This window comes from Haliaeetus albicilla, chromosome 17 (assembly GCF_947461875.1).
Source record: "Haliaeetus albicilla chromosome 17, bHalAlb1.1, whole genome shotgun sequence".
Classification (NCBI taxonomy): Eukaryota; Metazoa; Chordata; class Aves; order Accipitriformes; family Accipitridae; genus Haliaeetus; species Haliaeetus albicilla.
In genome coordinates this window covers 24,577,040-24,602,331 of record NC_091499.1, presented here as the reverse complement: position 1 = coordinate 24,602,331, position 25,292 = coordinate 24,577,040, and the positions used below count along the sequence as shown (strand labels likewise).

General features: G+C 39.1%; 2 protein-coding genes across 6 annotated transcripts; one reads left to right on the top strand and one right to left on the bottom strand.

Moving 5' to 3' along the window:
- The first annotated feature begins 928 nt into the window (after positions 1–928).
- Positions 929–9,443, top strand: CCN6 (cellular communication network factor 6). Its single transcript, XM_009912806.2, has 5 exons — positions 929–1,265; positions 5,105–5,381; positions 5,807–6,049; positions 8,566–8,759; positions 9,162–9,443. The coding sequence occupies exons 1-5, from the start codon at positions 1,203–1,205 to the stop codon at positions 9,441–9,443; spliced, it is 1,059 nt and encodes a 352-aa protein (XP_009911108.2). The 5' UTR covers positions 929–1,202.
- TUBE1 (tubulin epsilon 1) lies at positions 1,313–24,740 on the bottom strand. 5 transcript variants are annotated; one of them, XM_069805052.1, is made up of 13 exons: positions 24,642–24,740; positions 24,486–24,559; positions 23,181–23,233; positions 20,430–20,505; positions 19,745–19,860; positions 18,582–18,703; positions 17,068–17,255; positions 16,088–16,263; positions 15,199–15,339; positions 13,485–13,625; positions 12,414–12,588; positions 11,211–11,325; positions 1,313–2,327 (listed from the first exon to the last, which is right to left on the bottom strand). In XM_069805052.1, the coding sequence occupies exons 1-13, from the start codon at positions 24,664–24,666 to the stop codon at positions 2,311–2,313; spliced, it is 1,419 nt and encodes a 472-aa protein (XP_069661153.1). In that variant the 5' UTR covers positions 24,667–24,740; the 3' UTR covers positions 1,313–2,310. The 5 variants fall into 5 exon arrangements, with proteins under 5 accessions (XP_069661153.1, XP_069661151.1, XP_069661152.1 ...); XM_069805050.1 differs by lacking the exon at positions 1,313–2,327 and having other exon boundaries at positions 9,601–11,325; XM_069805051.1 differs by lacking the exon at positions 1,313–2,327 and having other exon boundaries at positions 9,601–11,325; positions 20,448–20,505.
- Positions 24,741–25,292: the final 552 nt, after the last annotated feature.

Genomic DNA, 25,292 nt, shown 5'->3' with positions numbered 1-25,292 from the left:
CAAGGCTTGAGTCAGACCCGGTCTGCACGGATGCATGTTCAGGGTAATGTCACTGAAATTAACTGATCTGCAGCATCCACCTGGTACTGAGGTATTGTTTGGACTTCGTGTTGAAGTATGTGACAAAGCAGATGTGCTAAAGAAGAGCAGTTTTTCAGTGATTTACAGCCGACTGCTCAGGAGTTGGAAGGGCAGTTCAGGTTTCACGTGTAACTGCAGAGGGCACGTGGTGCTCCCAGCCGGGGAGCAAACCAGAATTGCTCGGACTGGATTTGATTCCATATTCCCACCGTCTCTGTCCACACACAGCTGCTGAGGGAGCGTGGGCTTTGGCAGCCTCCCCTAGTAACTCCTGGACTTCGCAGGAGGTGACCGAGCGAGGACAACGCCGAGGAGGAGCATCCACCAGGGCACCAGCACCACCACTGCTGCAGGGGTGGATGGAGCTTTGATCTTATCCTGCAGACCCTCGCTCGTTAGCCTGAAATCAGGCACATCACCTCGGTAGTATTAGGGAGGAGGAAACCTGGAGATTTGAAGGGTCTTGTGTTTAAGCGGCATGGCACGGCGGTAAGACAAGGTGCATACTTCACGGAAAAGTACAGTTTGGGTTTCCCCATTAGGAGTCCATAGAAAGAAGCAGTGCAGGATACGTACTAGTGTTATAACACACTATAGCATCTCTTTCCCTATTTAGAGAGCATGTACTGACAGTGTTAATTTTTATGCTATGATTCTGCTAGGCACAATACAATAGAAATTTTGAGAAACTCTGCTTTCTCTGTCTCAAAAAATACATGTGTTTGGGGCTCTGCCCTTCAGATTTCAGAAGTTCCTGTAATATGGACTTAAAGACAAGTTGAAAATAACACTACATTTCCAGCAGCGAGATTTTAAGAATCAGATGTCACCCCACCCGACCTCAATTAAGTCAGGCAGAATCTGCTGAAGCAGCTGGATGGGATCAAGCAGGGTGTGAAAATCTGTATTCTAACGCTGGGCAGAGAAAAGAAGATCAGTTGGAAATTTCAGTGTGAAGCTGGTTCTGTATGAAGTGGAGAATTTCAAGTGTGAATGCGTGTATGTGTTCGTGCATGTGCTGGGGAAAGTAGGGTTGGCAAGGGAGACAGAGGAGAGCTTTGTGTTCAGTGCTTCCTCTGACACAGCTCAGCCTGTTCCCTATCTCCCAGTTTCACTTCTGAATGTGCAGGAACATGCGGTGGCTCCTTTTTCCCACCATCTTCATCATCCCTTGTACGCAACAGGTAAGTTCATTCAAAAGAAGAAAAAGATTTCTCCCTTCTTCACCCTGTCCCGGTTTAAAGTTTTTATTTGCTTAATGACAAAATAAATTGCAGAGAAGCAAATTCCTCATAAAGAATAAGGAGCCATTCCCTACTCCTGAGTAAATTTCATTTGCAGCTTATTTACTGCATCAGTCCTGATCTTGGTATTTTTTTTCTCTCTAATCTGTACATTAATATGATTCAGTGGAAAAAAAAAGTGTTAGGGAAGCTTAAATTGTCAGTGACCTTGCGCTTTTTTTGTTTTTTAAAATATAAGCACAAATTACCTGATGCAGTAAGAAAGTAAATATCTTGTCCATGCTCATACTCCATATACATAGATATATATGTATATATACATAGTGGTCTGACTTCAGGCTAGTTTTATAAATGAGAAAGGCACCTGGACTGTGTTATGCTTTGTCTCTTATGAGAAAATGTTAAGCAATAGCTTTTGGTGAAGGTATTTGTGTCAAAGGCCAATTTCATTACTTATTTACTTAATTTTTAAAATACACTTTACGTATACACAGTGCATTTTTCCTTTACAATCAAGATGAATGTTAGATGGAGAATTTTCAAATGACTGTCTTCCTCTGCTAACTTTCTGCATATTTAAATCCAGACTAAGATAACTGAACGTTAGCAATAATATATTGCCTACTTTTTGCTATTTGCTTATTTATGCCTTACAGACCTTGTTCAATCTTTAAAACAAGAAAACAAACAACAACACATGAAGGGTTCCTGCACAATGGTCTCATTTACTGATCTGCCCATAGGATCAGGAAAAGTATGCAGTGGGCTTGTGTGATGTAGATAGCTTTGGTATAGAAACTTTGGGAAGCAAGAATCAGAAAAATATTTGACCTGTAAACTTTGCAAGCAAACTTTAAATTTTCATTGTAACTTAATAGATTTTTGAATATTTTTCAGGTAGACTGAGTTTCTCAGTAATTCCACAGTTAAAACTGTCAGATATTTGCCTGATGGTGTTTTTCTTACTGGGAAACTTTGTCACCATTCAGTTGACATCTTTCCCTAAAAAAAGGAGAGAAAAATCACTTGCTTAGGCAGAATTCTGTAGGTTTAAAGCACGTTTTAATTTGTAATACAAATTAAACATATTGGTTGAAGCACAGGGATTATTTCCTGCTACACATACCCATTTTGAAACGCGATATCTGATTTAAGCCACATAACCTCATATAGCTGGCACATGGCCACATTCCTAATAATAACAATACTCTGCTTAAAAGGAAAAAGCAGCAAGAAAGTGTTTCCTAAAGCAACCATACAATCTTGAACACTGCTAAATGTATAGGAACACCTGTGTGTCTTGTTTCCAGAACAAGCCTTTAAGAAGCTTTACACTCCAATGCACATGTTCATCAAATTAACATTATGGTTTATAGGAAAGGCTTAGCTGCCTAAAGAAAAGAATGCTTAAGTTAGTTGTTTCTATATTATTGCTGCATTTAGGTAAAAAAGGATTAGAAGAAATCCTTTATCAGCAAGTGAATAACAAAATAACACGTTTATGAAACTATCTTCTGCACGCTGCGTGGGATACCACATGACATTGTTTAAAATTCATTTATTATATGAATTGCCTTTGTGAATCAATATCTATCTTAAAAATCATTCAGCCAAAGGAACTTGAAAGCTGCTACTTTGGAGCTTCATTAGTAGCTGTGGATTAAGATATCGTTAAGTATAGTTGTAAATGACCATGAAAAATGGAAATTAGTGGTAGAAAAAAATCCTTTTAAAAGGTCATTTACTGCTGCATGCAATTAGGCGAGCTCAATTATGCTGTGAGAGCTTTCACGGGATTTGACACATGAAATGCTGAATTCTGCAGATATTTCCAGTTTGAAAGTTGAACTAAAAGGAAACCCAGCTGAACGACCCCTTCCCCAGCTTTTCCTTAGCGTCTCTGCTGGAGGTGGTGTCTACATTGCTAGAGCCCTGCAGTTTGGAGGAACAGAGAAAAACTGGTCAGCAGGTCTTCACACACCCAGAAAAAATATAGGCTGTATATATATTTTTTTTCCTGCAAGCTAGATGGTGATACTGGCACCTGATGAGGAGCTGGATCTTGTCTTTCCCTCTTGCTCTTCGGGCAGTCAGAGCTGCTTGATGAGAGCAGCTCCCAAGCCTTACATTGTACTAGTGGCCAAGCACTGTGTGTGCCCCCACATAACTATGGATCCAGTCATCCGCGATGAATAACTATATCACAATCTGCATTTCTGCTGAAATCAGCAGCATGGAAAGATTTAATGCTAAGATCTAAACTTGTTATGTTTTAGATGTCGTTCTTCAAAAAAGCAGATTGAATATAGCTATCTCAAATAGATCCTTTCACACTCTGTGCTGACTTAATCTTCCGTCATGCCACAGAAAATTAAACCCATCAAGAATTACTTAGGACTTCCTTTTCTTAAAAAAAAAAAAAAAAAAAAAAAAAGAGAGAGACATGAATTCTGAGACAGAATGTGGAAAACAGTAAATTCTCGCTAGATCTTGACTTCCTACTGCTGATACAAATCTCTTTTAGAGATACATCTTTGCCCTATAAGCCCTGGATTCAATAAACACTCATGCAAACAGATACACTCTTAGAAAATGACCTATTAAGCTCAATGCAACTGCCAGCCTCCTTTATTAGGGTGCAATTTTTGCATCTAGCACAAGAGAACTTGTAAATACTATAATGCTTCTTCCCAAACAGCTACTCAAATTTTGGAGCAAAAGTAACACTCAAAAGAGGTTTACTATTTTAAAAGGCTTTTGCCATCAGAAGTGGCACACAGGGCAGCGGCTGGCTGTCAAACAGTGGGAGCAATCAAGAGCTAATTAATTAGATAGGATGTTTGTGGGAAGGAATATTTAAAATAAATCCACTGTCTACTTTAAAACACTTTTTTCCCCTACTTTAGCTCTACTACAGGTTTTGTTCTATTGAAGGCAAAGGAAAGACTGGCGAATTTTGTTTCATACAAGCAGTAGGCCAGGCTCACTGGTGGAATGACACCTGTCCTGGTTTCAGCTGGGATGGAGTTAATTGTGTTCCTAGTAGCTGGTACAGTGCTGTGTTTTGAGTTCAGTATGAGAAGAATGTTGATAACACGCTGATGTTTTCAGTTGTTGCTAAGTAGTGTTTAGTCTAAAGTCAAGGATTTTTCAGCTGCTCATGCCCAGCCAGCGAGAAGGCTGGGGGGGCACAAGAAGTTGGCACAGGACACAGCCAGGGCAGCTGACCCAAACTGGCCAAAGGGGTATTCCAGACCATGTGATGTCATGCCCAGTATATAAACTGGGGGACGTGGGGGTGGGGGATCAGTGCTCGGGGATCTAACGGCATCAATCGGCGGGTGGTGAGCAATTGCACTGTGCATCATTTGTATATTCCAATCCTTTTATTATTACTGCTGTCATTTTATTAGTGTTATCATTAGTAGTTTCTTCCTTTCTGTTCTACTAAACTGTTCTTATCTCAACCCACGAGTTTTACTTCTTTTCCTGATTTTCTCCCCCATCCCACTGGGTGGGGGGGAAGTGAGTGAGCGGCTGCGTGGTGCTGAGTTGCTGGCTGGGCTTAAACCACAACACACCTCAGTGCACGACAGTGACTGATGAAATTGGTCCTCTGTCTCCTACCTACACCTCACAGCCTCTCCTTTTTTGGATCCTGTGAGATGAGAAATGTGTCTTCATGCAACTTCACAGGTTTTTTTCCATCCTAACTTCATTTTATACTATCCCAGCTACGATAATGCATTCAGCTCTCAAAATATCCCACTGTGTGCAAGTTTTTCCACAGCCCACCAGCGAAGCCTGGAGAAAAACCTTCAGAAACTGGTGAAGTCCACCAGCGCAAGGAGGTTTGTCACTGGCCATGCAGATGCCCACCTGTGCCAACCTGCACCCCCGGGGTAAGCTTGGTGAAGGACGGTTGTGGCTGCTGTAAGGTCTGTGCCAAGCAGTCAGGAGAGACCTGCAATGAAGCAGACATCTGTGATCCCCACAAAGGCCTCTACTGTGACTATTCAGAAGATGAGCCTAGGTATGAAACAGGCGTGTGTGCATGTAAGTTGTTGTTTCACATTCCCTTCTTGAAATCTGGGAGGGTGGGACCACGCAGGTGAATGGTTTTGGAGGAAAACTCTGCTTGCTGGTGCTGCACAGCTCTGTGCTAGACCATTTATCCTAATTTAGTCCTCCATCTGCTCACTCAGAGAATCTGAGAGTAGGGCTGGGACTGTCTTTAAACTTACCTGTGTATGAATCAGTGAAACAAGTTCATTGTGCACAAGCCTGTTATTTACAGACATGTTGATGACTGATTTAAAGTTTGGTGGCTGTAGTTATCACTGGGCATAAATAAAAAATACATGCTTGGGTGGGAAGAGCTTGAAGCTGTGGGCACAGTAAAGGCTGATTGCATTTTAGCACTCCGTAAGCATGAACCATGTGCTTCTCCTGTGTTAGTAACTATTGTTTACCATTTGCAGATCTGGTAGCTGTAGGATGTGAGCTCAATGGAGTTTATTATCTTAATGGGCAGACCTTCCAACCTAACCCACTTTATAAGTGCCTGTGTGTCAGTGGTGCAATTGGATGTACACCTGTATTCACACCAAGATTAGCAGCAAGTCCCTGCACCAGGGTCACAGGCAGAAAGAAGCCTGGACAATCCATCTGTGGCCCAGGACAGCACAAGCAGCTTCAATCAACAAACTACAGACTGATGTCAGGTGTGCCTGGCTACTTTTCTGGTAAACTGGTTCCTGGTAAACTTTTCTGTACATAAGCCTTGCTGCATTTAGCATCCCTGGCTCCAGCAGCCAGGCAGGCAGCGCACTGGCAATTTCTCAGTTCTTCCTGAAGGCCATTGCCAGGGTGACTGGTCTGTCCCAATTACCCCTCTTACTCTTAGGTCACAGATTCTTTTCTCTAAACTTGATGACTATGAAAAGCAAAAAGCCTTTTGGCTTCTGTCACCAGGGAATTGGCCAAAGCTACCTTCAACCCATCTTTCTGCCGAGGTTTACTACTCATCAGATCAGACCAATTAGGGCTGCTGGTGGACAGCCATTTCGCAGCCTGGGAACCGTCTCACTTCCTCCTGCTTTGTGGTGGTAGGGAGTCTTGGCCTCTTCTTTCAATAGAAAGCAGAAAATGAAAACTGCAAGGACAATGCTTCTCCCAATTTCTTCTCTATTCAGTCTAATCAAAAGCATACACGAGCTTATCCATGCAGTTCTGCCAGGGTCAGCTGATATTCCCTTTAACCTCATTCTTGCTCTGCTGTTAACACTGTAGTTCTCTTTTTTTGCTTTAAGGAAGCACCATTGCCAGAAGCAGCTCTCCTTGCCCTTCCCTGGCCACAGCTGCCTGTGCTTGTGCTGTCTCCTTCCAGGTGCACATGCAAGTTTCCATGGTGAAACTCCTCTTCGTTACAACTAATGTGGGTACCAGAAACCCGAGCCATTTATTTGGTGGCAGCTTCAATTGTGGGAAAGTTATGGCTCAAATCATCATCATGGATCTATAAAATAAAACTAAAAGGATCACAAAGCTTATCAGAAAACCTTCATAAAAAGGCTACTGAGTAAATAAGTAGATGCACTTAAGTCAATCTGCAGATAAATAGACCTGCTTACAAAACCTGAAGTTCAGTTTGGACAACTTCTAACACATTACCAGTGGTTATGCAAGTTGGCAAAAATTAAAAAAAAGCAGCTCATTTTTACTTCAAAAGCATGATACCTATAACTAGTATCAAAGCCTTTTTACAGAAACATACTTAATGCTGTGTATAAACACACACTCAGTATAGCAACTGACTTCAAATGAAGAGTTAATTTCTAGAGAACATTGCTAATTTGATCAAAGAGAGAACATAACATGTTGAAAACAATGGCAACCAAACCATTTGACCCCATGAAATATATTAATTGGGTTTGTGGGGAGCTGTGTTTCCAACACCTGGAGCACAGCATTAAGCCATTTACTTTGTAGCGCTTCAGCAGCTCCAAAAGCTGAAGTCCAGCCTTCGGTAAACTCCTTCACTGACTGCAACGCTGCACCTCACCGTGTTTATTCAGGAATTTGAATCAACTGCACAACATAACCTTGAGAAAAGATACCCAGCTTGAAAAGCACACTTCCTATTTGACTTGGTTCAGGGACCTGACAGCCTGTCCCTGTGGTGACTGTATGTGCTGAAGGATGGCATCCTTCAGGTGATACAAACCCTCTGAAGAAAAGCACCTTGAAATTTTTGTTTCAAAGTGAGGTCTTCCCCCTTCCCTTTCCCAGTGCAGCAGAAGTATCAAGTCAACTTGTGCATGAATTTCATGAATGGCTCAATGGACCAGTATTATATATATGTATAATATCTATTTTGAAAAGCCTTTTTTCTGTTACTGTGGATAACAAGTGCTAAGTTGCACTTCACTGCTCTTGCTTTGTTTTCTGGCTTTCCTCGTCAAATTGATTTACCCAATTCAGATACACAGGGATGTACCTAGGTCATACTTTAAAAAATGTACCAAGTATAAACAGCCATTTAACTTGCCTTTATTTGTTGCAGATCTGTGGATCTGCAGGCTTCTAATCTGCTTGCTGCAACGAGATCTTTAAATTGCTGTCTACTTTCCAGGTATCCTTGTAATTCTGCCTGTGCTCTTACCTAAATGCACAGATTCCACAGAGTCAGGGTTTTTTTGCAGTTTCACCATGAACTTTTGCACCACAATTTTGTTTCTTTTTTAAAGTGCACTCCACCTAATCCAGCCCTAATCTATCAGAAAATAGGCTTTTTGGTGATATCTGTAAGTGACTGGAGAATTTTACTCCTCAACACAAACCCTAAAGCCTTCACAATATCTACAAAGAAACCAACATTAATGTTTTCAGCACCCATTTTCAAGCTATGCTTGGCCTTAAATAATTTTCAATGTCTCTTCCATTCTGGACATTCCATAAAAATTCCACAAATAACTCTCTCCACATAAAATTTCCATCATATTAAACTGGAGAGCCATACAACACATGCAACTTCATAGCCCTTGCTAGGGTCTGAGTATCCAGTATCAGTAAAGTTTAACAGCAGCTCAGCCAGCTTTTGTATAACTTTGTTTATGCCTCATTTTGAGATTTACCTACAAAAGCACCTTCATAAACAGAAATCAAATGTTTATCCTTCTATTTTCAACTAATCCTTTTGGGGCTGTTCTGCTGCATAAATAATATATTGCTGTCTTAGCTTACAGAAGCTTACCGCTAGTTTTGAAGAAAAAGTGCCTAGTACAGGCAACTCCCTGGACACCCTGTTCCAGGACCTGTGGCATAGGCATATCCAGCAGAGTGACCAACGAAAACAGAAAATGTGAAATGAAAAAAGAAAAGAGATTATGCTTCATCCAGCCTTGTCTGACGAATATACTGAAGACAATAAAGGTATTTTCTAATATAAAATGACTTCCTAATAGAAAATCAAAATATTGGAAGTAATGGAAAAATGGATATATTGGCAACTACTAATATAAAATGACTTCTTTTTCCAAGGGTTCTAAAATAACTCTTCTCTGTTTTCTACCTTCAGTCTTCAGCTTTCAATAGTGAACAACAGATGTATAACTTCAAACAAAACAATATAATGTCCTGAAATATAAGTGCTGCTAGTGCTGTCCTGGTGCTCAGTCACTCAGAAAATATTTTCTATTTTTTGACTGATAAACAAAAGACAGCTTTCAGAAGGAGTAATTTTCAAGATACTTCTATGTAAATGTTGCAATTTTTTCTTACATGTTGAGTTTTTAATGTGTAAAAACTCAGGCTTTTCTTTGTTTTATATTAAAGATTCCAAAAGGAAAAACATGTCAACCGACATTCCAGCTTCCTACAGCAGAGAAACTATTTTTTTCTGGATGCTCAACTACTCAAAGCTACAGACTAACTTTCTGTGGGGTGTGCTTGGACAAGAGGTGCTGCATACCTAATAAATCCAAAATGATCACTGTACAGTTTGAGTGTCCCAATGAAGGCTTCTTTAAGTGGAAGATGATGTGGATAACGTCATGCGTATGTCAGAGGATTTGCACTGCTCCAGGAGATATATTTTCTGAACTCAAAGTTGTATGACAAGTTACACCACTGACTGTAACGTACTGAGAGTGCAGCAGCCCACTCACACCCTGAAGAGTTAGCATAACCCTGAACCACAGCAATGTTATAGTGAAACTACATATGTGAATATTCATTTTTTAAATAGCACCTGGAAAACACAAGTAAGAGTGCATCTTTTTAAACATAATTGTTTTTATATGTGGAAATACATTCTTGAGAAGGATGTATATAACAGTAATATTATCAAAACAAGAACTTTTGTTAATTGAAAAAGGTACAGCAAGACAGCTTCATACCCCGCTGTAACAAGTTGTTGCCCACAAAGACAACTACATATAAATTCACAGATGCTCTAACCTATTAGAAAAAAAAATATTACCCTGTAATACTTCATCTATTATTCTTGATTCTCAAATTAACATTTTCTACTATCTATCTGCAATAGTAAAACACATCAATGCTGTTTGAAACAGGAGAAGTCAATTTTAAGCTCAGATTGCTTTTTGCAGCAGATAATCTTTCTCTAGTGTTGTGAATATAAACAATGCACTTGGTAAAGGAACAAGTAAGCGGGCACCTGCAGATAATAGATGCAAAACTTCAAGGAAATTACTATTTTTTGAATGTTTTCTTAGAAAAATGCACTCAAATGATATCACAGTGTTTTCTTGAATACTTCTGGACTTATACATTGAAAATTGTGCTTACTTACACACCCACTCCAACTCTGCTAGAAGGGCTTCAAGCTTTAAGAAATCATTGTATTGATCCATTCTGATTTGTAACAGTTCGCAAGTCTTGCTGTTCTAAGACAGCCAAAGCTGGCAAGCAATTGGAAATAGTTGTACATTCTGTTTTGTAAAAGTTCTTACTGTAATATAAAAATCTACTTACCCTGATTATTATAAATATTAAAACATCTATTTTACTTGCATTCTTTTAAGCATATAAACTTTGTTCTCTGAACAGTCATTATAACTTCATTATAAGTGCATGTTTCGCTCAGAGGTATACTGTTTTATCCCATTATCAAGTGCAAATCAGCATTCATGAATATTAATCATTAAAAAATGTTAGTTAATACTCCAAGTATAATACTTGAAACAAAATTTTGTTGAATTTTCTGATATTGCCAATTTTGATATCAACTCAGAATGCTCTAATACTGCTAAGTACAACATGGAAGCAGAAATATTAAAACTATGAATATAGCTTCAAGCATTCTGAAATGACTACTATCCTGCAAAGTTTAAGAACCCAGTTTCATTAGAGACTTGCTTTCACCTTTGAAAAGACTATGCAGGCTTTTCTTCTCTTCATAGTTGCTTGTTAAAAAACAAATCTAGCAACAGTCATCCTTCTTTGAAGCAAGGCCTGCCTTTAGTTTACTGTAAGCTGAAAGTCTGAGAAAAGAACTACATTTTTGGCTGCTATAACCTCTCTTTCTTTTCTTTACAGCATATGGTATGTCAATTTACTCTACAGTAAGAAGACTGCTCTTACTAATATCCACTATAATTAGGTGCCTTTAAATCTTTCTTACAGGCTGGGCCTTGTCACTTAATATGACACCTCTCAGAGCTGACAAAGCCATTGTCCCAGTCTCACTTTGGAATCACAATAGCTAGGCATGCTGCAATTCATTCTGGTTAACTGAAGTGGTTGGATGTTTGGTTGGTTTTTTTGTTTTTGTTTTTTTTTTTTTAAGAAAAAGAAAACCAAAACAGTTCTTCCTTCTTTAAACAGCTATCTTCAGTCTTGATGGGTCTGTTCTAGGCCCACCTTTTGTGGCATCCAGTTCATTGTACTCTTCTATTAGGTCAGACAAAGATGATATGGCTTCAGAAAAACAGCTTTGCTCCATTCCATCTATATGCAGATAATGGTGAAGGTGAGCCTATGAGAATAAAAAAAATTCAGTGTTATCCTTTTTCTTGGCACCTAATTCATTTGGCTCAATAAGTACCATTTAGCCTGCACTGAAGAGGGGAGTGCAAGCAATGTAGAAAGTAGATTTAAAGACTTACATCATGATATCCCTTGTGCAAATAATTGGCAACTTTAGTAACAATCCCCTATGGAATCACAGTCGATATTACTGATTTCTTATACATCCATCTTTTCATATGCTGTCTTCTTGGGTACAGCTGACCAAACTGTGTATTGAGTTTATATGGCAAGGTTTTGGTAGCAGCAGGGAGCACAGGGCTGCAGGGGTGGCTTCTGTGAGAAGATACCAGGAGCTGCCCCCATGTCAGCAGAGCCAGTTCCAGCCAGCTCCAATATGGACATGCTGCTGGCCAAAGCTGAGCCCATCAGCGATGCTGGTAGTGCCTCTGTGATAATGTATTTAATGAGGGGTAAAAAATGCTTCACAACAGCTGAGAGAGAGAGAGAGAGAGAGAGTGCGAGCAGAGTTAGAAAAGTGTGAGAAACAGCCCTGCAGACACCAAGACCAGTGAAGGAGAAGCAGGAATGAAATTAAGCCTGGGAAGAAGGGTGTGGGGTGAGGTGAAGGTGTTTTCAGTTTTGGTTTTATTTCTTGCTATCCTACTCTGTTATTGATTGGCAGTAAATTAAATTACTATTCCCCAAGTCAAGTCTGTTTTGCCCATGACAGTAATTGGCGAGTGACATCCCTGTCCTTATCTTGACCTATGAGCCCTTCTAAGGGAGGGAAGTGAGAGAACATCTTGGTGGGCACCTGGTGGCCAGCCAAGGTCAACCCAGCACAAACTGGTAGGCTGATCTGTCAGATACTGCCTCATGGCTGAAGAAAGTAAGTATATTGACTGGTAGGTACAGATTAATAAGGGATTTATGCTTTTTAAGCAGCAGCTGTTGGAATGATTCCTTGATAGGTAACACAAATAAAAATCTTCGGCTGTTACTTTTAAGCAGTCCCATTGCAATACTAAGATTTGCTTCCCAATAATGCAAGAAGATAATGATTAGTGGCTACAGATGTTATAATAAGAGTTTTACCTTTTTCTTATAGAGCTTCATAAATCTGTCTTTGAGTTCAATGAAAGTTGGTTTTACACAGGTGTTGTTTGCTAAAGACAGAAGGGAATGGGAATGGCCCACAGGAGGTACTGAACACAAACCAGTTTTCCAGCCCTCTTGGTTCCAGGAGACAAAGTGCAGGGAAGGCTTCAACCTGTGATACAAAAATGTAGTTACCTAAGGAATGTAAATAACACAAAGCTTAAGTTTCCTTTGCTAAAAAACAGTCCGAAAAGGTTAACATTTAAGCTTTCAGAACTAAGCAAGCCAGTTATAACTATCATTTTGAATAAGACATTTTAGACTTCAGACTAAAACACTGTGTGTATTTTAAATTTAAATGGCAAACGCCAATTTTGTTAATTTAATGTATCAGGGTTTGAAAAGTAAAGTTACACACACTCATTTCTATATCAGGGACTGCAAGCACTCTGAGATTTAGGAGACGGGCAGTTTATTATTGTGTGGGGACAATCACAGTCTACCTGTAGTTTAGAAAAAAGTGCTCTAGATTCTCAGAAATTTTCCCCACACACCTGTGTGCCTGTAAACTCCATTCTGTATGCGAAGCTTGCCTGCCTTTTCTGTTATAATTATGTACATCGACAGCGTAAAAGGTAGAAACAGAGTGCTAACAATACAGAGTTAAAATAAGGATGATTCCCTAGCTACATGAAAGTAACCATGAAAGAGAGTGGCCTCCTGTTCAGTAAAAACAAACTTCTACAGAACTTATTCCTCCAACATCTTTTAATGGCAGAAGACTTCTGGAAGGTCAGGCTTTGCTTTCTTTTGCATTTTTGAGAATGAAAGGAGCAGCACAGGGATATCTAGTCAGCTCCCTTTATTTGGAAATCCAAGAATGCTGCAACTTACTCTAACTCACAATGTAAATTAATTACGTTTTCTTCCCTTCTGAAATTAAGAAAAATATTTCAGAGTAAACTGATTCAGTATTGAAATTCTTCAAATGAAAAGTGAGAGTGCTCTGGACAACTGACAACAGTTTCAATAGCAAATCCCATGACAAATTTGTGTGGTATTACCAACCTTTCAATATTTCTGCGAAGATCTGAAACCTGCACATTTCCTCGAACGAGAAGTGCACAGGCAAGGTAGAGGCTATGCTTTGGATCTGCTTGAATTAGTTGATGTTCTCTACTAAAAGCATCTGAAAACATCTGATCCAACCTAGGTGAAAAGAAAACAGAGTTATCTGCTCTTACTAAACCAGGCTACAAAAGTTCTTCAGAATGCTGACCTTCAGGGTTTAAAAGTTCATAAAATTCTGGAGATAAAGGTAGATTTAACCTGGGACCATGAATGACAGGAAAAAGATTCAAACTTTTATATGCACATGTGTTGGCATTAGAAGTTTTTTTAAAAACACACCAGATCCATTTTTCCTTCTCTTTTCCCTCATGTTACAAGCCACTGTTGAGTCTAAAGTCAGAGAAGTGGACAGACTAAGAGACCTTTATTATGGCAATTTTAGGTCAATGGTTACAAAGTATTAAAAATATGTAAAAGGATTTAACTACTTGAGGTTCTGGTTATATGACAATTTGAGTGGAGAACCTCACTGCTTGTGAAGTATCTGACAGGGAATACCAAAGTGCAGCTGACACTTACAGAACTGATTATTGGCCTGTTACACTTCACTATTTAAAAGGATCAATGAATCATAGATTTGTATTAATTTTGATTAATGATTTAGGAAAAGCCAGACTATATATATTTGTCTACTTATTCTAATTTTATGATGTATGACTGCTTTAAAAGATGACACTGCAGACCATATTCTTTCCCTCTTCACCTCCTTAAGCAAGTTCCACTGTACTGTGGGATAGCAAAGATGCTGTCTTGAGGAGGTTTCTATGGACCCATAACATCTAAGTTATTCTTTCCATTTGTTCCAAACTCTCTGCATCTATCATCTCTATTTTTTTTTTTTCAAATCACCTCTGCCACAATCTGCCTATTAAAGAAATAACTAAAGGAGACAAAAATATTACTGTTCCCACATCATTCTGAAACATGACTGACTGAGCATCTCCCCATAGTCTGCTACCTTCCCTCCAGCACTGTAATGTCTCCTCAGGGCATGGTTTCAAGAGATCCAACTGATTGTCAGAACCTGCTATCACAGAAAAGGGGTGGTTCCCGCCCTCTTCTCCACTTTCCATAGTTCCATCACTTACCCTTAGCTGCCTCTATCACTTTTTGGACCTTTTGCTGACTGGACTTAATTCACTAAAACCAGTAAAAACTATTTTAACAGATTATTTTTCTGCCATGTCAGTGGGATAAATAATCTCACAAAATTTGTCAAGTGTCAGCTTACTGTTACAATAAGCTGTTAAATAGGCTCACTGCATCTCCAGACTGAAGTAAGACTGAAGATTACTTCCCAAGGAGTCTAGTTTCCAAATTCCTTGTTTGTCTTCACAGTGAGTCAAGTGTCAACTGTTACTCCAAAGAACCTGTGGTGAGTTCTATCCAAGTAACACATTTTTCCAACAGAAACATTTCCCAGCAGAGATAACAAAAATACATTTCAAGTTTACTGGCTCAACCGTTACAGAGAAAAGGGACAAAGGATGTTCCTAAAATCAGCAGGATGAATTTCAAAATGTAGCAGACTTAAAACATTAGAACTTCTACCCTTAGTTTTGCTATAGAATGGATTTTTTTTTAATGAAAACTATGGAAGAATCAGAAATTAAGCTTCAAATGTAAAACTTCCATAGTATTTTTTTCTTACCTTCTAGAAGGTACATTAACATCAGCTAATGTATACAGAGGAGTCAAGCTTGAAACCAAGTAATGAAGTCGAGGAAATGGAACCAAATTCATGCTGATTTCATTAAGATCCATGTTAAGCGAACCTTCAAACCTAGCAGAGCTGAAAAATTAACAAACTGTTACAAAACTGTTATAAACTAAATTAATTTTATAATGTAAACATTCATTAAATCTATTTCTCAACTGTTCTGTACAATAAAACAGTAAAACAACAGAGCATTCGAGAAACTGTTCATGTATAATTACTAAACTTTCACATTTGACAGTAACAGTGCTATATCTTACTTATTTACACTTCTCATTTATAGAACAATAAATCATCAAGACTAAGACCTTGTTTCCCAATTGTAATCTTTAGCACTATTTTTCAGTACATGGACATAGCTGCTGAATACCAGTTTTAATAGGCTATAATAAAACATGTATGACTTGGCATTCCTGACAAGCTGTTTGAAAGAAAAGCAGGCCAATACTCCACAAGTATATTTCACTGGCATTTCTTGAAGCAACAGACAGTTTAGGAGCAACAATGATCTGACAGTATTTATAAAACAATACAACTGGCCTAGAAAGGCAAACCTCCCTGGGCTCCATTAAGCATTAATGGAAGATAATATCCTTCTGCCTATACACCTTTTCTTACTTCAGTTCTAAGACTATCATGGCTAGAGCAATACCACTGCAATCTGAATACTTCCAAATACTTTAACATTTAGTAGCTAATTTGTAAAAAGAGGAGACTCATATAAAATGGAGACCCATTTTCTTTGAGTTGATACAGGCCTGCATATTTGCAGCACATACCGCCTCCAGCAATACTACTTTTACAGAATAACCTATAACTTTACCTTGTCAGGTTCAACAGCAAGTTAGCTACGATATTATTCATTGCGTCAAAAGGCTTCTCTTGTACAGTTTTTGCACTGCCTGCACTTGACGTTACCAAGCTGTTTTGCTTCACAGTTGACCCTAGCTTCCCAGAATTGATCATCTGATGAATTTTATTAACTATATCAAACAGAGACTTGAGAGAGGAAAAAAAAAGCATACAAACAGTCTTGAGCAGAGCTTTCAAAATCAGTACTCCAATTTTCATTTCAATTAAAGAAAAAGCTAAACATGGTACTGTCAGTTCAAAGATTATACCTTTCATACATGTAAGTCCAACTTTTGACCAATTTCAATTGACTGAAGTGTTTCTAAGTCTGTTCCTACATGTCACAGACCTGTACACAGCTTGATGAGAATTTTGAATTTTATTCAACTATTCAAAGTCCTCATCTTCTAAAATTACATTTTAAATTTTCATATTTCCTGTGAAAGCAAAAATGTATTCTCTAAATATTTTTCACTTTCTCTTGCTTTTTTCATAAACAAAAAGCAAGAGTCAAAGTTATATTCAAATGATCCAGTGGTTTGCATGGTCAGGTGTGCTTATGATGACTGTATCACTAATCAGTAAAGTCAAGTCTGTTGGAATTTGGAATGGTTAGTCATTTGCCTTGCAGGACTCTACTAATACTATGCACAAATTGATTCCTAAAAGATAAGACTCAGCCTCAGTAAATGGAAGCTTTTCACTGTTTACCTTGAAATAGAGATGAAAAAATTTACTCTAGACTACTATGAAGGTGCAGAGCAACTTTTTAGTGATACCCATATTAATTTCAAAAGCCTGCAAGTGACTTGGGAGTTCAATTATTACTTCAAAAAATGAAATTATGCTTTTTAAGACTTGGTACTCAAATCAATACACAGAAGGAAGAAACACTTCCTATGTGCAGTCTAATAAAAAAGAAATTGACGGTAATAGAATATTATTTCTTACTTCATTCTCTATTGGTAGCACACAGTCTGCATGTTCATTAAGCTCCTTCATAGCCAGAACAGTGTTATATGGAGAAGTAATAACATCATCTTCACCAGAGGGATAAACTGAAGTAACAAATCTATATACTTCTGGGAATTCATCCTCAAGCAAATTTAGCACAAAAGTTCCGAGACCAGATCCTGTCCCTAATTATGAATGAAGACAGAATGAGAGAAGATAAAAGGTTCCCCATGTTATCTTAAGGCTTAAGTCTCATATGTTGGAAACACAGATTTTCAATCATATGTATTAATAAATACTTTCTGAAGCATTTGGCTGACAGTAGAGGCTACTCAGATGTAAATTAAGGCAGGAAGGTTTTTCCCAGACAGGACAATAATTAAGTGATAAAAGTATTTCCCATGGTATACCAGACAGGATGAAGTATACAATCCCCAAAATTTCTGCAAACCAAGAAGTCCTATTAAGTAAACAACATTTTTCTGACCTAGTATTTTTATTTCTTAAAGTCTTTAATTTGAATTTTGAAATAAAATATTTGTTTAAAAACATTGAATTGCCCCAAACAATTATTTACTTTCCTTTTGGGGTTTCTTTATAAAAAGTTTTCCCATTCTCCAGTCAAGAGAGAGCAACCTCTTTCCCCCAGCACACACTTTTTTCCTCTTAGCACTAAGCACATAGCATGGAGTTCTAATCAGAAAACTGAACTGTGTTTTTTCTGTCTTGGACAGCTAACATTCTCAGCAGCAGACAATTTCATCTATGAATAAGACAGCAATTTTCTGAAATACAGAAACAATATCTGCAGGGTCTCTCAAATTAAGCAAATGGCCACAAAAAAGGCCCTTGACAAAACTCTTGCTTCATATTTAGAGCTACTTTCTGTGTCTTTTTCCACTTCATAACCAATTATAATACATGCTCCCCCCACGTTTTTTGGGGAGGAAGGCTTAGTGGCAATTCAGTAATGACAAAATTGTCACTGCAAGGGATTCTCCCTTCTGATTTATTAAAAAAGTAGCTAGACTGGATTCAAGAGATTTATGTGAAAGGAAAACAGAAAAACAAAGTTTTTCTAAAGTTAAGCAACATCAGAAGTCTCCTTCAAAGCCCTTTGGAAAACTCTTTCCCCACGATTAAAAACAACTTGATCACAACAATGATGTCAGTGTTCTGAAGCCACTGTCCCTTCTTCTGATCAGTAATACCTCAGTGTTTCCTTGTATTTGGTACCTGTCTTGATCCACCCACTGTCTCATATTTAAAATTTCAGCTCTATTTTTGTTCTGGGTAGCACTTACCTTAATTCATGATTAAGGCTCCTCAGTGCTCTAATAAAACACATAATAAATAATTACAGGTCTACTCAATGTGACTGTGTTAAATCTTTTTATTCTGCATTCTGAATGATCTAGATTATTACACTGATCTTCTTTTCAAGATCCAGGTTTTTCCTCTTTCATCTGTGGCTGGTGCAATCATACTAACCATTAAAACAAATTACTTACCACCTCCCATAGAATGAATTATAAAAAAACACTGTAGACAGTCACAATGTTCTGCAGCTTTCCTCAGCTTTTCCACAATGTCTTCCTGGTACTGATAGCCATATAGCTTATGACCTACAGCCCTGAGGATATGAAAAGTACTTTAAAAAAAATAATTCATCAATCAATCTTTCAGTTTTTTATTTTAACTCCTCCTATTTGACATTTTAGAGTTCAGAGTCCAGAGCTGGGTGCAACACCTAATTTGAGAGTTGCTCAGCTGTGACTACATCATGTGAATATGGGAGTCAGGATATGGTTTCAATTTTGAGGATGCAAGCAGCACAAAGTTCACAGCTTTGGAGTCTGCACTACTACTTTGTGCCAATAAGGAAATAAACTCATACACTGGATGATCAAATTGTAATTATGAAATGAAAGTTATACTGTCCTTAACAATAAGGATATCCCTATGTAATATGCATACTAATCGTCATTTGAGTACTATGCATACTAATCGTCATTTGAGTACTATGCGAGTCAGTTGCTATCAGTAATTAAAAAAACCCCAAACAGCTTGTTTTCAATACACTTGCCTGCTAGATGGTGAAGTTACAAGATGCTTTATTCCCTGTATTGCACTCTCTTTTGGTACATTTACTGATGATTTGCTTTCCAGTCTGTAGTATGCTGAATATTATTAGAGGCGCGTTAAGATCTTGGTGAAAATTTGGAATTCATTATGTTAATCAATCTTTTTCTGAATTTCTTTTTTTGGAAATGTAGTTTATATGCATGTAGCACTATGGTGCTTAGAAATCAGGAGTGCATTTGTTCATATATCTCATTTCCACACTAGTTGCACAGTCTCAAACTAGATTATGGCTTCGACTGAGCAATGGAAGCAGCTGAATACCAAAGAAACAAAAATAAAAAGCATGTTCTTTTGAAAGAGAAAATCAAAAAAGAGGAAGAAAAAATAGATTAAATGATGTATCAGCAGAATTATCCTTCTGTAAAAGGCTTTTCAAAGCCCTCCTCCAGGCAACAGTGACACCAAAGTTTACTGCTAATATGCTGCAGCTCCCCAGGTGCAGAAGGAACCAGAAAGCTACTGTTATAATTTCCCTTTTAAAATGCCATCTAATTAGTTACTAAGAAGTGCTTTCTGAAGAGGTTCTCACCAGTTGTTTCCTGAACCAGAAACATCTGTGATAAGCTGCTTGCTATCAAACACATCCCTCAATGGTCCCTGCAGAATTTCATTTACCACACCCTCCTCCATGTCAATCAACAGTGCCTTTGAGAAAAGGAAAGAATTAAGATTCAGTCAATAAGCAACCCACCCTTTAAAGTAATCACACAAAGAAATATAAAATTATTTACAATATAAAAGGTACATTGTTTCTACTGTGCTCCAGAAAAACTTTTTTTAGTTGTTAATTAGGGGACCAACAAGATTCACCTTGGCTGACTTGCTAGAAGTTGTTCAATAGGGATAGCATTTCTGATAACGCAATTTTGTTAAAATCTTACAATATTGTGCCCCAATACTTAGGAATAAAGAAACTGAAGCATTTTTATGTTTCAAGTTTTCTTGCTTCTTAATCACTTCAAGGGGCTCAAGGATACCCAGTCCTTAGAAAATTCAGATAAAAACTTGGTTTGTAATATCTGCAAACATTTTATTAAAATTATAATTTAAATTACTCAACAAGACTAGCAGCAAACTGCATTACTCCACTGAGAAAAAAGTTACTATTAGAAATTTTACTATTCAAAGTAGTATTTAAAAACATATGCAATTATAAGGACCTTATGAAAATTCCTACACAGTTGGACTTAAATATGCAATGTAAAAAGAATGACCTTTATAGATTGCCTTACTCGTGCTTTTAAAGAACAGATTTTTCCTTTGTAAATATCAGGACCATCACCACCATTTCTGAAAAAGAAAAAAAAATCCAAGCTCAGAATCACAATATAAAATAAGGCAATATATATTAGAATAAGATTCCCTCCTTAATCTTTCACATTCAGAGGACTGTTACAATGTAAACAAAGAGAAATACCCTGAACATGCTTCTAAGAAAGACCTCATAATTGCATTACTTTAGGGAATTACAGGACACGCTCTCAATCAGAAATATCCTAAGCCGTACTTCAGGAAGCTGAAAATATAAGTATTGAAAGTTTACTCTCTTTCTCTTTTTTTCTTAGATACAGCCTCTGCTCTGTGGTAATTCTACAAGCATTGCCAAAACTTGAAAGGATTATCTTTTATGCAGCATGTGGTATATCTGCGTCATATAATGAAACAGAGCACCAAATAGCACCACTAGCTTTTCAATGGGGGTAGCACAGCACTGTACTACTGCTCAAGGTGTGAAAGCTGTGTAACTGCAATAGCATGGCACTGTGCTTGACTGACTTTGCCATTAAGATTTACCAATTCAGAAATCATGCTGGGCTGACATAGCTTAATTTTCCTTTTTTTCCAGGATCGGTTGTACTGAGCCAACCTTGGGGACTATGCATTGTGTACAATCACATTTTTCTGCAATGAATGCTGGTGCTTCTGCACTCAAAGGATGAGATACTCCAGTCTGGCCAAACTATATTCAACACAGGGGAAAAGGCAGGGATACTAGAAGATGGATCTAAATTTTCCCCTCAATTATTTACCTAATTTGGCAGCTGGTCAAGCCTAAATTTAAAGTATCTCTTAGACTATTCTACATTCAACCACAATAATACTCCAAAAACAACAGCTGAAATTTGCTACAGCACCAAATATTCTGACCATGCTCAGTCTCATCAGGAACAAGGGGAGGAGAGTATGGGGCTGCACTGGATTCCTCAGTGATCTTCCACCCTCTCACTCAAAGCTCTCCAGACACTTCTCATTAGTTGAGCAGCTCACAGCAGCCTCCAATACTCACGTGATTCCTCTAGCCTATACAACTCCCTGTATGAGTCCACTACAGCACCAGTAAATCCAGCTAGAGAATTTCTATTTCTCTTCATGGACTAACAAAACTCAAAAGAGGAAAAAACAAACAAACCCCACAAATCAACACTTCTTTCTCTTACTATTGTCTTTGTGGTCTTTCATACCAGCCCATACTTTCAATCACTTTGATTCAATTGCTGAAAAAAATCCCCACATTCCCTAGAATCCCCTAGGCTTAAGATATGCATTCCTGCATATAAAACCATACATATGCATAAGCACATTTCCAATATTACACAGTTTAATAATCACCATAACAGAAAAAAAAGCGTATCTGGTTCTCCCAGAGTGTTGTTCATAGCTGTTTCTGATAGGATAACCCATCTGGATTAATTACTTTGAACAGTGGTATGGCATAGCATACAAGACTGAAGTTTGTCACTTTTATGACATAGGGTTTTACGCCTGCAATGACCTGGAAGGTAAACTAGTTCTTTCTGATAAAATGAAAAAAAAAAAAAAAAAAAAAGAAAGAAAAAAAAGAAAAAACCCCAAAACCACAGCAATAACAAAAAGACAAAACCTCACAGCCTGAGCAAGAGTTTGAAATGACTCTTCATAACTAAACTGTGTTTCAAGTCTCCAGTTAAAAGTGGGAATTGTTTCAACAGCAAAATGAACAGTGCCTGGAAAAGATGGGATTTGAATAATCATTCTTCTGTTTCATAGGTAGGGGACTCTTCCTTGACACTTCTGCAGTATTCAGTATGTAAGTCCTTCCTCTTTAGAGAGAAAACAGATGTTTCTATTGCAGCCAACCTGTCAATTATAAATTTGGTGGTTTCATCTTGTACATACAGAAACATAGACATTGTTTATAATCAAATTTTCTTGGTTAAAAAAACCAAATAAGATATTCTAGGAAATGCCCACATAGAAATGGCAATGATAAACTCCAATGCACTTGCACATTCTTTTGAAGAGGTAAAATTTGAGACAAAACAATTATTATTTCAAAGCCATTTTAGTTAAAACTGCATGCTGTACTGCAGCCTTGCCATATGATGGAAGGAAAGAGGCTAGTCAAATGCTTTTTAATTAAAATGCAACAGCAATATCCAAGTGCGCAACTGTTTTATTCTTGCAAACTGCAAGGATTTTTGTAACTGGGCAGGTAAGAGATGACTGAATGCTCTTACAGTATGAATTTGTTAACTTTTAAAAAAAATGATAACCACCACTCTTTGTGCGACAAACTAGTCAGATAAAAGGGATTTAAAAACTGACATGACCTTTTCTGATTACCTTATATACAATTCCTTTTACAACTCTTCTAGAAAATTCTCCTAAGTTGGTATTTAGAGGGCTTGCAGTCTGATCATGATTCGCAATGGCAAAAGCTATTAGATCTGACTATCCATTTTTGGGACAGAAGGAAGGGAAAACAAACCCAAACACTTTGAACAGATTTAACTACTGATGTAAGTACAGTTAAAATGGAAAGGTAAAGAGAGTGTTTTGAGGAGAACACAAAAAAGCAAAATCTTTTTCTAGCACAAACTAAATATGACCTGAAACAAAGAAAACTGTAACTTAGGTTAAGAGAAGATACTAGAACTGTTGATCTACTGTGTTAAGCTCATGAGCTGCTTGATAAGGAGACTTACCTTGTATCTACGTTCCTAAAGAAACTGCTTAATGCTTCATCATAAATTCCTTTCTAAAAGGAAACAACACGACATAAGATGATGTGTAACGTCATAAATTCTTGGTGGTTTTCATAGAGTAATTTAAGTTGGAAGGGACCTCTGAAGGTCATCTGTCAAACCTCCCCACTCAGAACAGAGTGAGTATCTATGTCGAATCCAACTAGCTCTAGTCAGCACTAAAAAGAACATTTCATTGAAGCATCAGCTTGATATTAAAAACTGACAGGAGGATGTAACTAAGAAATTAATTTTTCAGCACAAGATTGAACAACCACTCTTCCTTCATTTCTAAAGATTTAGGATTTTACTAAAAATCCCAATGCAAATATTAAATTGAGCAGCTGCTGTTTGGCTGACTCTGTTCATCAGATACAACACTCAGTTCATCACGGGCTCCATGCCATGATACCGGCGTCCATGAAGTTCTGTGGAAAGGAAAGCACATCACACTGCATCAGTGATTCCTAAACTCCCTGCTGAGGGGTGGTGTGGAAATTACTTACCCCACCATAAAGCTAGAGAGACCTGGCAAGTTTGAATACTTTAACATCATTATTTTACAGACTGCTTACCACACTCCTAAAGACCTGATGAAGCAGAATTTGGAAGTCCCTGTTCCCTGCAACACTAAACCCAAGAGACTCTCCATACACATATGACTTCATCCACTGCCTTTTTACAGCTGCTTCAACAGAAGGCATTGAGAAGGACTGCTCATCATTATCTGTTAATATACAGTGTTTACCAGGATTTAGTATCTTTATAGTCATGGCAAGAAGAGCGCATTTTTGCTCAGGGTACTCAGTGCAATCCTAGGCCCTCTTTACGCTGCTATTTTGGTCAGCAGAACCGCACAGCAAGTCACCGCACGGCATGTGCTGACATGGAAAACAAAGGTGGGCTTTGGCGGGCTGCTTTTTCGCTTTACTGCCAGTGGCAAAGAACCCGCATCGAACAACCCTCTCTTTTCACTAACTGCCTCCAAACTGCCTGCCTGTAGGGAGGCGTCCCGGGCTTTTCAAGGTAGAAAGGCTCGAGAGAGCTGATCTGAACTAGAGACGATTAGCTAAACGGCATAAAAACCTGGGGACAGCCTTGCTCGCGACGAAGCGGCCTGGGCTTTATCAAACAAATACGGTGCTTTGCCCTCACAGTAAAGAACACGGCACGACGCGAGGGCCGCCGTGGGGGGTGCAGAGGGCGGCTGGGCCCAACCCCCCCGCCGCCTCAGGCCAGCAACGAGGGGGGAAGCGGCGCCGTTACCTTGTTGACGGCGGCGTGTTCCCGCAGCGCCAGGTCCCAGAAGCGGCAGCCCACCTGGTTCCCGCACTGGCCCACTGCAAAGGGGAGGGAAAGAGACACGGGTCAGGCACGGAGAGGGGGCGGCGGGGAGGGGCTCTGGCCGCCACGGCCCCTTACCCTGCACCACCACCGACTGGGCCATGGCGGCCGGCGGCGGCGGCCTCCGCTTTCGAACTCGGCGCCCGGAAGCCGCGCCCCCTTAACGGCCGCGGCGGGCGGGTTTTTCGAGCGGCGCGGCCTCCTTCCCCCCGCCTTTCTCCTGCGGTGGAACGTCCCATCCGTTGGCTTATCTGCGACGCGAGTGGAACATTCCATTAGGGAGCGGGGGGGGGGGGGGGGTGAGGCTGTGCCTCGCGTGCAGCGTGGCGGGCGCGTGGGCTCGCCTCAGGCCGGCGGGTCGCAACGGCCGCCAGTCTGAGGGAGCGGCGTTTGGGTGTTGATCCTGGTGGCTACGACTGTTTCTATAACGTTCAAGGCTTGGTGTAAGAATAAGTGCGCGCTGAGAGAAGCTGAGGGAGTAGTAAGGTGCGTGTCGCCCGTTTGGCAGTACGGGAACAGCGGGCATAGTGAGGTACTCGGAAACTCCGTGTAGTCTTGAGGGTGAACCCGTCAGGGGCTACAGGGTCTCTGCCAAAGCCCAAACACAGGAGACGTGGCAGAGATCTAAAACGAAGTCTTTCTGTGGGAGAACAGAAATACTTCCATGGCATGCAGTTCATTACCTTTTATGGCTAAAAATGTGTGATAACATATGTTTTATTTTCCCCA

What these genes read in the sequence shown, in the direction of transcription:
- CCN6 (XM_009912806.2), top strand. Translation starts at nt 1,203, where the DNA reads ATGTGCAGGAACATGCGGTGGCTCCTTTTTCCCACCATCTTCATCATC. An exon ending in TCATCCCTTGTACGCAACAG is followed by an intron (nt 1,266 to 5,104) that starts GTAAGTTCATTC and finishes ACTGTGTGCAAG; the next exon opens with TTTTTCCACAGCCCACCAGC. An exon ending in ATATACTGAAGACAATAAAG is followed by an intron (nt 8,760 to 9,161) that starts GTATTTTCTAAT and finishes TTTATATTAAAG; the next exon opens with ATTCCAAAAGGAAAAACATG.
- TUBE1 (XM_069805050.1), bottom strand. Translation starts at nt 24,666, where the DNA reads ATGGCCCAGTCGGTGGTGGTGCAGG. An exon ending in AATTCATTCTATGGGAGGTG is followed by an intron (nt 17,256 to 18,581) that starts GTAAGTAATTTG and finishes ATTCATAATTAG; the next exon opens with GGACAGGATCTGGTCTCGGA. An exon ending in TGCTACCAATAGAGAATGAA is followed by an intron (nt 16,264 to 17,067) that starts GTAAGAAATAAT and finishes TCCTCTCTCAAG; the next exon opens with TCTCTGTTTGATATAGTTAA.